General features: G+C 38.6%; 1 protein-coding gene and 1 pseudogene across 3 annotated transcripts in view; one reads left to right on the forward strand and one right to left on the reverse strand.

Moving 5' to 3' along the window:
* Positions 1-2980: 2980 nt before the first annotated feature.
* The window catches only part of TCEA1 (transcription elongation factor A1), a 59433-nt gene continuing 49109 nt past the window's right edge, over positions 2981-13304 (reverse strand). For all 3 annotated transcript variants that reach the window (XM_003902757.5, XM_017962022.2, XM_021942321.2), the window contains 2 exons: positions 6847-6918; positions 2981-4542 (listed from right to left, as the gene is read on the reverse strand). In XM_003902757.5, coding sequence (XP_003902806.3) covers positions 4534-4542; positions 6847-6918 — 81 coding nt within the window. In that variant the 3' untranslated portion in view covers positions 2981-4533. The remainder of the gene's footprint in view (positions 4543-6846; positions 6919-13304) is intronic.
* On the forward strand, positions 7639-10911 carry LOC101020462 (annotated as a pseudogene).

Raw genomic sequence — 13304 nt, forward strand, 5'->3', positions numbered from 1 at the left:
CTATACTTTCACATTGGCATTATCACACAAATAACGTTTATTTCAAAGTAGTTCAGTCATCCAAGTATAAAAACACTTGGACCAATTTAACCAGACTGTATGGGATAGCACATACGAAATGTGTCTCTTTGAAATCATGGCCATTAAGGGGAAACATAAAAATAAGCTATCTTTATATAGCATCCAGGGAGAGGAATCAGAACAAAGTAAGTCACCTGAGATAGCTCCTTGTGCTTTCAATTTCCATCCTCCAGCTAGATAAACAAGTACAAGAGTACAGGACAAACAAGTACAAGAGTACACTGAAACTGTTGCATCACTTTGCAGAAATAAAGCACCAAAAGGGATCTCCCAATACTCTTAACTCCTTACATTCCTTATTTTAAAGTTGGAGTCTAGGCCGGGCGTGGTGGCTCAGGCCTGTAATCCCAGCACTTTGGTAGGCTGAGGCGGGTGGATCACCTGAGGTTGGGAGTTCGAGACCAGCCTGTCCAACATGGAGAAACCCCATCTCTACTAAAAATACAAAATTAGCTGGGCGTGGAGGCACATGCCTGTAATCCCAACTACTCGGGAGGCTGAGGCAGGAGAACTACTTGAACCTGGGAGGTGGAGGTTGTAGTGAGCCGAGATCACGCCACTGCACTCCAGCCTGGGCAACAAGAGCAAAACTCCATCTCAAAAAAATAAATAAAAATAAAGTTGGTATCTAAAACATGACCAACCGGTAGTTATCCACTCTACCTCTGCAGGTCCCCAACCCATGGAACATTCTTTTTTTTCTTTATAGCTTAGCTCTTGAACAGTCAAGAACATCATGTAACACACTGACAAAGACATATCCAAGCAAAACTATTTCATGAGCACCTACTATATGATAGGCATTCTTCTGGATGCTAGAGACACAGCAGTGAACATATTTCCCACAAGAATTTAACTCTACCTCTACTAAGTAATAGCTATTGATTATCGAATATAGCCATGATTATAAGCTGTTTTTTCCACTTTCCATATTGTGCAGACTATTCCTGCAACAGTGAAAAATGGCCCCCAAACACAGGATGTAGATATGACTTAGGAGGTCAGGTTACTTGGAGGAGGTAAATCTTACAGAAATGATAGGAGTTCGCTGGGTAGAGTGGAACTTTAGAGGGAGCAGGTAAGGGACAGCAGAAACCAAGTTTTCAGGAACAGTCATGAAGGTCTGAGTGGCATATGCACCTTTTCTACATATCTATGTTGTAGAGTCTAAAACAGAGTGAAATAGTAATACTTCACTATTACTTTTTATTGACTTCAACTTAAACACTGTTCAACATAATTCTTCCATTATTTCCGAGGAATTTGTAACTCTGTCAAACCCTGTAACTCTGTAACTCCGTCCTATTTCCCGTGAAGTAGTATCCTTAAGGTTGGTCCTTTTTCATATGCGACTTTTTTGAGACAGAGTTTTGCTCTTGTTGCCCATGCTGGAGTGCACTGGTACTATCTTGGCTCATTGCAACCTCCACCTCCCATTTTCAAGCAATTCTCCTGCCTCAGCCTCCCAAGTAGCTGGGATTACAGGCATGCGCCACCATGCCCAGCTAATTTTGTATTTTTAGTAGAGACGGGGTTTCACCATGTTGGTCAGGCTGGTCTTAAACTCCTGACCTAAGATGATCCACCTACCTCGGCCTCCTAAAGTGTTAGGATTACAGGCGTGAGTCACCGTGCCCGGCCTCATACGTGGCTTTCACTAGTAATTCAGTGATTATCCCCATCATGTTTCCTAGTGGGATATACAATTCCTTTCGAATGGTTAATTTTCTACAACTAAATACAACTAAATGGGCACTAAATGGGAGGATCACTTGAGCCCAGGAGGTGGAGGTTGCAGTGAGCAGATTGTGCCACTGCACTTGTCAGGGTGAATAAGTGAGACCCTGTCTCCAAAAAATAACAGAGAAAAAAGAAATAAAGTCAATTCAAATCCACAAATTACAATTTGACCCAGAAGGACCACTATGTAGCTATAAAAATTCAAAGTACAGCCTGTTATTTCTTTTGCTGTCTTATTAATACTTAAAATATTTGCCATTTGTAAGATTATATATAGGTTTAGATGACTGGGTGAATATAAATATTTCTGAATTTTTGCCACGGCTTAGCAAAATTTATAAACCAATGCTCGTCATCACCCAGGTAAGCTAGAAAACCAAGATTGTTATTTTCTGCTTTCCCCAGGATGGTTCTTCATTATTTGCCACTATATTTGTCTAATTCCTTTGCATGTTCATTTAACACTGTTACTTTGCCCTGTAAGTAAATATCACAAAATAATTACCCTTAATATTTACTTCCAATTACTTTACAAATGTCTAGTATTAGGCTGGGCATGGTGGCTCATGCCTATAATCCCAGCACTTTGGGAGGCCGAGGGGGGTGGATCACCTGAGATCAGGAGTTCGAGACCAGCCTGACCAACATGGTGAAACCCCGTTTCTACTAAAAAATGCAAAAATTAGCTGGGCATGGTGGTGGGCGCCTGTAATCCTAGCTACTTGGGAGGCTGAGGCAGGAGAATAGCTTGAACCTGGGAGGCATAGGTTGCAGTGAGCTGAGATTACACCACTGCATTCCAGCCTGGGCGACAGAGCAAGACTCCGTCTCAAAAAAATAAGTAAATAAAATAAACTCCAGTATTTTCCAATAGCAAAACTCACTATTTGGTCTCTCACATTAAATTAAATATACACATGGGACGCGCTCACATATTTACTCAGAACCTGCCATTCCATCCATCACCAGAGGTCCAGGAAAAGATAAGAAAGACAATATGCTCTGTAGTGCTGCTGAATACTAGTTTTTACTGAAGACCAGGCTTCACTTAATTAAAACTGTACTTTAGAAATACCTTAGTAGTTGAAGGGAGAGCGGGTATGTGGTTAAACAAAAGGTAAAGCAAGCTTCAATGTCTAAATAAAATGACAAAATGTGATACATGTTTAACAACAAAAAAACTTTATTGAATTACAAATTTTAAAATGGATCACTTAATTTAAAAGTGAGATTATTTTATTCTGAAACTCATTATTTCAAAAATGTACTTTATTTTTGAAATAAAAATCTTCAACTATGAACTGACAAAATAGAGGTTGAGTTGGTACCGGTGGGCCAATTCTTAACTAGGACATTTAAAAATGCTGCTTTCTGTATTACAACAAAATGATATGCAATAAGAAATTGGAAAAAGGGAGCAAAGGAGAGTGCAAAGCATGTACTGAGGTCTTTCTATGCGTGCCTGACAGAATGCAGATTCAGCATAAAATGTAGACTTTGCAACAGTGGCCTTTAAAGTATGCTAGAGCAAGTATACCCTAGGGAACCTATGTGAAAACAATTTTTGTCTTACTCCAAACGAAAAAATGGTACACACTTTAACAAAAAGTAAAACTTAATTGTAAGATCTGTACTGTAAAGCTACTTGCTATAGCCCATATATTCAGTTTGTTCAACAATCTCACTCATTGACAGAAAAAGTCAGCAAATAAGACATGGGACAAAAATATTTTCTATCAATCTCCACATGAAAAGACCACAGCTTTAATGATTTATACAATCCTTAAGATTAATCCTTGGTCAGTATAGATTTCCAAACCAAAATCTAGTCATGAACTGTTTACAATAGCTATACTACACTAAGATGCTAAACATTTTCTTTCCAGTATGTCTTCCTAAGAGGGGAAAAAAATAGTGGGAAGTTTTCATCTTTGCCTATGAGGGGATTTATGAAAAGCCTTCTAAACTATAACAGTGTTCTTCTGCAAAACTAAAACACATTATAAAGTCAAACAGGTAAATTAATAGGAAAACCAAACTGATCTCAATAAAGTCTTGTTTCCAAAATCTATTAAGAACAAGTAATATACATGTACAAGAAATTACAAGAAATGATGATCACGGTTAGTTACAGATGCAAAATAATATCTAATATTCCAAGCTTGTGAACATAATAATTAAAATCAAATTCATAAGCTACCTCAAAATTATGTACACTTTAGATAAGCTGGTCAAGTATTATTTGAATACACACCATATTTGGTAAACCTAAAATTATATTACCTTTTCTCCTCCTTTAATATTTGCAGCTACATGCCAATATGAAAAAAAAAGTATTTTCATTTATGTATTAATAACAGAGAATAACAGAATTTCTACTGTGTATGTTTCACAGTGTAAAAGAAAAAAGTTAACATATATTTTCCTTTAAGAAAGAAAAAATATTGCCAAAAATTTAAGTGATATCAACTTACTTATAAAAACGGAAAAAATATGTTTTGAAACAGATACCATATAATTATTATATGGTCTCCCTACTGATCTGAAACTACAGAAGGCATTTAAAGGACGGGATGTTAGGTCAAAAACAAAGTCTAACCCAAGTTGCTTTAAAAATCTGATTTGCAGGAAAACTAGTTGTTTGGCCTAGTTTAAAGCTAATTACAAAATCCGTTTTCTTAATGGTCCAGATATTTTGCCAATTCTTCCAACTCAACAGAACTGTCAAAAAAGAAAAAATATTTTGTGAGACCTTTAAATACCAATAAGGTTCATTCCCCATTTAATACAGCATACACTTGACCCTGCTTTTAAAAAGGATGCATTTTTGAAAAAGATGCTGTATTTTTCACACATAATAATCACCTATCTTAAGTGCCTGACTTTCCCAGCTTAGAACTACTAGGAACATATAACTAAAGAACTTGTATAAAACAATTTCAACATTTTTATTAAATGCCTCTTTATGTTTTTAAGGTTAAAAAAAAAAATTCCAAACTTGAACTTCTAAAATATGCCACCCTAGGCATTAGCTTTCTATCCTAAATTGAACTTTCTTAAATTCAATTAAGTACTATGTCAAAACTTGTGTCACAAACTGCATGTATTCAAAACAAACTGCATTGCACACCTCATCACCATAATAAAAATGATCCATCAGCCAGGCACGGTGGCTCACACCTGTAATCCCAGCACTTTGGGAGGCCGAGGTGGGCAGATCATGAGGTCAGGAGATCAAGACCATCCTGGCCAACATGGTGAAACCCTGTCTCTACTAAAACACAAAAAATTAGCCGGGCATGGTGGCGTGCACCTGTAGTCCCAGCTATTCGGGAGGCTGAGGCAGGGGAATCTCTTGAACCCAGGAGGTGGAGGTTGCAGTGAGCTGAGATCACGCCACTGCACTCTAGCCTGGAAAAAGAACAAGACTCTGTCTCAAAAAAAAAAAAAAAGATCCATCATGCAAAACAAATCCAAGAGAACAGGCCAAATTTGCTCAACAGGATTGAAAAAGGTGAATGTCCCTCTCCTAGACCAATGACAACTTCTGCAACCTGAGATGGGTAGGAAATACTATTTCAAACCATGAAGACACTTTCAATAGCAGTAATCTTTCCAGCTCAGAATTAAATCTTTGTACGTAATAAGGGTACTGGCCGGGCATGGTGGCTCACGCCTGTAATCCCAGCACTTTAGGAGGCCAAGGCAGGCAGATCACCTGAGGTCAGGAGTTCAAGAGCAGCCTGGCCAACATGGCGAAACTCTGTCTCTACCAAAAATACAAAAATTAGCTCAGCGTGGTGGCACGTTCCTGTGATCCCAGCTACTTGGGAGGCTGAGGCAGGAGAATCGCTTGAACCTGGGAGGTGAAGGAATGAGTGAGCTGAGATAGCGCCACTGCACTCCAGCCTGGGCAACAGAGTGAGGCTCTATCTCAAAAAAATTAATGAATAAATAAAATAGGTACCGGCCCCAACCCCTTAAAGTGGAGTTGAAGAAGCCAAATGGATATCCTCAATATGGTTTGGGACTCTGGCCCAAAGGGCTTCTAGTTCACTTCTGATTTTCAGAAAATGCTTTAAGCTAAGTGAATAAATCAAAATGAGCATTAAACTGAAAAGTCTATGTAAGTATAAATGAAAAAAAAAGATCTTGTACAAACTTCAGAAAAACTAATAAAAATAGCCAGCATTTTTAGAACACCAACAATTATCAGGCACACTAAACATATTATTTCTACTCTTCATCACAATCCAAAATGTGGGTAGTATTTACATTTAATACATAAGAACAATATAGTTCAGTAATGGGAAGTGGCAAGGGAGTTCAAAATCAGTTTGCATGATTCCAAAGACTAAAAGACACATAAGCCTCCCAAACTCACACCCTTAACATCCCCATCTATAATAATAATTAAAATGTTTTTAGTACTGATGTGTATTTCTGCTCCCAAATTTAAATTTTATGCTTTTGTTTCACAAAATCACTCAAGAATGAATCATTTAAATAATATAAACTTGCCTGTGTGGGACTAATTTCAAGAGCACACAGGCAATATGAAGGCTTAGTGAAAAGTGTACAAAACGACAGCAGTGCTCATCTGTAATTTCTAAAATAAACACTGAAATCATTGGGTCTGATTTCAACAAGGGGAAAAAATTTTTCCAAAATCAAACTCTATTAAAATAAGTAATAAATACATAGAGATTTTCTGAAGTACAAGAGTCAAAACTACTTAATGAATATAGTATAAATAGGTCGGTGATATAATAATTGAGCAGTTAAGATTCACTCCCCATTTCCTGTACCAAAACAAATAAAGGTGGTAAGGTCAAGTTAATACTCTTTTATTTCTAGTAGGGTAATAAGATAGTATATTCCATTACAAGTAGTCAGGGACTACAAGAGTACTGGATAGTGTGAGCATATCTGTATATATTTAGATATCTAGGCAGACCTATGAAAAGACCAGAAGAAATCACTCTATTGTAAGTGAGTATAATATGAATCCAAGAGGGTCCATACCTTCCAACGATTTCCACATTCATTACAGACAACAAATGTTGTCATTGGTTCATCAGCACTACGGGTTTGTACCTGCAGCAAAATTAAATTAAATGTACTTTTTGCAGTACTATAAAAAAAACCCAACCCCAATAATGTTATACATAAATATATACAATATTTGATAAATATAATGGTACCACAATAAAATGAATAGAAGTCTGAAACAAGTTTAAATAAGCTAAATAATGTCAACAAAGCACACATTTCCAAACTTCATTTTCCTAAGTCCTTCTTTGTCTTTCCTGTTTAATATATGCTAGGTAAGTGGGAAAATCCTGTAAAGTCACACCTTATTTTTTAAATAAATAGCTAATAAATATTTTAAAAATTCACCAGTAAGTTATTTGGAATAAGGATCTCAAAAACAATTTCATCAGTAAGAAGCACAGAAATGAATAAATTTAAACATATGTCAATATTCTCTTACAAATTAACAAGATGTAAAAATTAAGAATATCTCAGTCTGACAAATACAACTGCAACAACCTTTCTAAAAGTTAGGCAGCATTCTCTGTAACCTAGAAACTTGATATCTAATCTATTTCTAAGATGGCAATTAAAAACACAAAAATACAAAGGATGTTTAAAGAGTATAATTTTACAACAGCACAACACTAAAAACAAATATCCAACAGGGAAGTAATGACATAAAGTAAGAGTATATCCATCTGATTAAATATTACACAGCCAGTAAGATGCTTACAAAGGGTTTTGGTGGTTTTTTTTTAAACAAGAGGGAGAGAACTCCAGATGTGTTTGGTTTCTTCAAGCATTTGTTCAGCAAGATTAAAAGTTAAAAATGGCACCACACAAGAAATAATCAGTGACCAGCAATTTAAGCATATAGCAAAGGACCTGAGATTTTGGGAAATGCCAGAAAAGAATCAAAAAATCAAAATTGGCCAGGCATGGTGGCTCACGTCTGTAATTCTAGCACTTTGGGAGGCTGAGGCAGGTGGATCACTTGAGGTCAGGAGTTCGAGACCAGCCTGGCCAACACAGTGAAACCCCGTCTCTACCAAAAATACAAAAATTAGCCGGGTGTGGTGGTGGGCACCTGATTACCCAGCTACTCGGGAGGCTGAGGCAGGAGAATAACTTGAACCAATGAGGCAGAGGCTGCAGTGAGCCGAGGTCACACCACTGCACTCCAGCCTAACGACAGAGCGAGATTCCATTTCAAAAAAAAAAAGTTCAAGTTGAACTATGCTGTGGATAAGAGGGCACCACATTAACCATAGCACTACAGATGACTTGAAACATTTTTATGACCTTTCAGATTCTGATTCCAATCTTTATGATGAAGATAGCAAGCAATGAATCAAAAGAAAATATAGAAGAAAAAACTGCAGACTAAAAAAGCAATAGATTCAAAAAAATCTAGTTGAGAAAAAGAAACCAAGAAAGCTAATCAAAAGGATTCTGAAAATAAAACTGATATAGATAATTCTGAAATAATTAAAAAAATGAAAACCATGTAAATCTAAGCTCCCAACATAAGTCCAAAGAAGGACAGCAAAAAATTTACACAAAAAAAGTACAAAAGAGAAAAAAAACATTATTCAACATACTATCAACTCTTCTTTCAAAGAAAAATGAAGGACATTAGACTCAGGCACCTCTGCTGTGAACTCTCCCAAGATCAAGTGTTCTAAGACAAGAAGATAAATGCAACCAGTGGTTCATCAGTGCCGCAACAAGCGGCAGTGATGGTTATGAAAACTCAACAGACAGTAAAATGCTTGACAAAGATGCTCTGAAGGAAGATTTAGAAAGTGTTAGTAAAACACGAAGTGATGAGGAATCTAAAAATGAAATTACAAGTGTTGGGAGAGCTTCAGGTGATGATGACAATGGAAGTGGTGATGATGAAGATGAAGAGGAGGATGACGAGAATGGTGAGGATGATGGTGAAAGTGACAGCAGCCCAAATCTTGCAAGGGGTAAAGGAAATATAGAAACTAGTTCTGCAAATGAAGATGATATGGCAGATTTGTTTCCAGAAGAAGCTAGTTTTGGGCATGCTTGGAGAGAATCAGATAAACCTGCTCCTCATGCTGATGACATTACACGTCAATTAGCAGTTTGCAACATGGACTTGGATAGATTAAAGGCAAAAGATTTGCTGGCTCTGTTCAACTGATTTAAACCCAAAGGAAGTGTTATATTTCCTGTAAAAATACATTCTTCAGAGTTTGGAGGAGAGGGTGAAGGACTGGACCTCTACAGAAAAACTGAGAGATTATTAATTCAAATGACTGAAGTACTATTATGCAGTGGTAGACTGTGATTCTCCTGAAACAGCCAGTAAAATTTATGAGGATTGTGGTGGCCTGGAATTCGAAAGTAGTTGTTCTTTCACAGATCTAAGGTTTATACCAGTTGATACTACTTTTGATGATGAGCCCAAGGACACGGACTCAGAGGTATATTTAACAGCATATAAACCAAAATATATCACATCTGCTGCAATGGGAACATCAATGGTGGAAATCACTTGGGATGAGACTGATCATGAAAGAATTACAACACTCAACAGGAAGTTTAAAAAGGAAGAGCTTTTGGACATGGATTTTCAAGACTACTTAGCTTCCTCTAGCAAAAATGAAGAGGAGATAGAAGAGGAGCTACAAGGTGATGACCAAGTCAATGCAGAAGAAGATAGGAAAATAAGAAAAGTCAGAAGGACGATGAAAAACAAATCACTAAATATAGGCAACTCTTGCAGGTTATTCAAGAAAAAGAAAAGAAAGACAAAGAAAATGATATGGAAATGGAAATGAAGTGGGTTCCAGGTCTTAAAGAAAGTGCAAAAAGATGGTCAAGAACAAATTGGAAGGAAAGGATAAACTGACACCTTAGGAACAATTTTTAGAGAAGAAGAAAGAGCAAAAAAGACAGAAAGAAAAAGACGGCCGGGCGCGGTGGCTCAAGCCTGTAATCCCAGCACTTTGGGAGGCCGAGGCGGGTGGATCACGAGGTCAGGAGATCGAGACCATCCTGGCTAACATGGTGAAACCCCGTCTCTACTAAAAATACAAAAAACTAGCCGGGCGAGGTGGCGGGCGCCTGTAGTCCCAGCTACTCGGAGGCTGAGGCGGGAGAATGGCGTGAACCCGGGAGGCGGAGCTTGCAGTGAGCCGAGATGGCGCCACCGCACTCCAGCCTGGGCGACACAGCGAGACTCCGTCTCAAAAAAAAAAAAAAAAAAAAGAAAGAAAGAAAAAGACTTGTTGAAGAGGCCAGTGAAAATTAACTTCCCTCTGATGTTGATACGAGTGAGTGGTACTTTGCTAAAGAAGTTTAAAAAAATTGGTATAAAGAAACAAGTGGATAAAATCTGCAAAAGACGGCACATCTCCAGAAGAAGAAACTAAAATAGACAAAAGGCTGAAATGGCTTTCTTCATTGGATAAGGAGGAGGAAAGTTAGAAACACTTCAATTACAAGATTGTGGAGCATCAGAACCTGAACAAAAAGAAGAAAAAGCAGCTCATGAAAAAAAAGAAATTATTAGAGGATGACTTTGAGGTAAATGTTAGCAATGCACGGTTTCAGGCAATGTACACTTCCCACATGTTCAATTTGCATCCCTCAGATCCCAGTTTCAAGAAAACAAAAGCTATGGAAAAAGTCCTCGAGGAGAAAGCCCAGCAAAGAGAACGGAAAAAACAAGAACTCAGGCAATAAGGAAAAAAGAGGGCCGCGCACGGTGGCTCACGCCTATAATCCCAGCACTTCGGGAGGCCAAGGTGGGTAGATCACCTGAGGTCAGGAGTTTGAGACCAGCCTGGTCAACATGGTGAAACCCCATCTCTACTGAAAATACAAGAAAATTAGTCAGGCATGGTGGCGGGCACCTGTAATCTCAGCTACTCGGGAGGCTGAGGCAGGAAAATCATTTGAATCAGGGAGGCAGAGGTTGCGGTGAAGTCCACTGATCCTGCCTTGTCAATGTTTATTAAATCTATAAAAACCAAAACAGAGCAGTTTCAAGCAAGAAAAAAAAAGTCAAATAACTAGATGTTATTTCTTTTTGAATTGAAAACATCTAAAATATACAGAAAGAGTAGCAGAAGCATTTATTGGGAACAAAGCTACCTTCAATAATATGAATAAAATCTTATTTTAAACACTGTAAAATTTTTCTTCATAAATAGTTTTTCTTAATTGTGGATGACAAATTTGTATTGTATATTCCTACAGATCAGTCATAATTAGATCAAATTACCTGAATTGTAGGGTTTATAAAATGTTTACATTTTATGAAGTTCAATTCTAACTAGTGGAAGGTTACTCTAGCTTTTGTTTTTTTTGGGGGGGAGCGGGGGCCGGGAGGATGGAGTTTCATTCTTGTCACCCAGGCTGGACGGCAATGGCGTGATCTTGGCTCACTACAACCTCCACTTCCTGGGTTCAAGCAATTCTCCTGCCTCAGCCTCCTAAGTAGCTGGGATTACAGGCATGTGCCAACACGCCTGCCTAATTTTTTGTATTTTTAGTAGAGATGGGGGTTTCACCATGTTGACGAGGCTGGTCTCAAAATCCTGACCTCAGGTGATCCGCCTGCCTCAGCCTCCCAAAGCGTTGGGATTCCAGACTTGAGCCACCGCGCCTAGCCTACTCCAGCGTTTTAAAAGGCTGTTTACAATTCTATGTGAAAATAGAGCAGTATCTACTCTTAAGTTTGTTTAAAGGTTAGGGATAATTTGAAATATATATATATATATATATAATACGTTAACTTCTCTGGGAGCGGGAGGCAGATTTAAATAGCTATTAAAATAATTTATTTTTCGCTGGCCGGGAGCGGTGGCTCACGCCTGTAATCCCGGCACTTTGGGAGGCCGAGGCAGGTGGATCACAAGCTCAGGAGATCAAGACCATCCTGGTTAACACGGTGAAACCCTGTCTCTACAAAAAATGTAAAAAATTAGCTGGGTGCGGTGGCGGGCACCTGTAGTCCCAGCTACTTGGGAGGCTGAGGCAGGAGAATGGTGTGAACCTGAGAGGCGGGGCTTGCAGTGAGCCGAGATCACGCCATGGCACTCCAACCTGGGTGACAGATCAAGACTCCGTCTCAAAAAATAAAATAAAATAAAATAATAATAATTTATTTTTTTAGCCATAAAGGATGGAAGTCAAGAACTTTTTATCATGTTAAGTATAGTTTATGAAATTAATTTGTAAATAAAAGAGCAAAATATTTTTAATTTTTGTATAGCATTGATTTATTTCTTTTTTTTTTTTTGAGACGGAGTCTCCCTCTTTCGCCCAGGCTGGAGTGCAGTGGCGGGATCTCAGCTCACTGCAAGCTCCGCCTCCCGGGTTCACGCCATTCTCCTGCCTCAGCCTCCCGAGTAGCTGAGACTACAGGCGCCCGCCACCTCGCCCGGCTAGCTTTTTGTATTTTTTAGTAGAGACGGGGTTTCACCCTGTTAGCCAGGATGGTCTCGATACATCTCAAATAAACTATTATCTGGAAAATTTTTTAAAAAGAGGAAAATGCGGCCAGGCGCAGTGGCTCACGCCTGTAATCCCAGCACTTTGGGAGGCCGAGGCAGGTGGATCACGAGCTCAGGAGATCGAGACCATCCTGGCTAACATGGTGAAACCCTGTCTCTACAAAAAATGTAAAAAATTAACCGGGTGTGATGGCAGGCGCCTGTAGTCCCAGCTATTTGGGAGGCTGAAGCAGGGGAATGGTGTGAACCCGGGAGGCGGAGCTTGCAGTGAGCCGAGATCGCGCCACCACACTCCAACCTGGGTGACAGAGCAAGACTCCGTCTGAAAAAATAAAATAAAAGAATAATAATAATAATTTTTTTTTTAGCCATAAAGGATGGAAGTCAAGAACTTTTTATCATGTTAAGTATAGTTTGTTTATGAAATTAATTTGTAAACAAAAGAGCAAAATATTTTTATTAATTTTTGTATAGCATTGATTTATTTCATTTTATACATCTCAAATAAACTATTATCTGGAAAAATTTTTTAAAAGAGGAAAATGCGGCCGGGCGCAGTGGCTCAGGCCTGTAATCCCAGCAATTTGGGAGACCGAGGCGGGTGGATCACAAGGTCAGGAGATCAAGACCACGGTGAAACCCCATCTCTACTAAAAATACAAAAAATTAGCCGGGCGTGGAGGCGGGCGCCTGTAGTCCCAGCTACTCAGGAGGCTGAGGCAGGAGAATGGCATGACCCCAGGAGGCGGAGCTTGCAGTGAGCCGAGATCGTGCCACTGCACTCCAGCCTGGGGGACAGAGCCAGACTCCATCTCAAAAAAAAAAAAAAAAAAAAAAGAGGAAAATGCTTACATTATTATTATGGTAGCTAAATTAAAAGAAGAGCATAAAATAGTTTTTACAGTATTTATTCCAACTATACATAGAAAAAATTCAAAATGTGGTATGAAC

This window comes from Papio anubis, chromosome 8 (genome assembly GCF_008728515.1).
Source record: "Papio anubis isolate 15944 chromosome 8, Panubis1.0, whole genome shotgun sequence".
Lineage (NCBI taxonomy): Eukaryota > Metazoa > Chordata > Mammalia > Primates > Cercopithecidae > Papio > Papio anubis.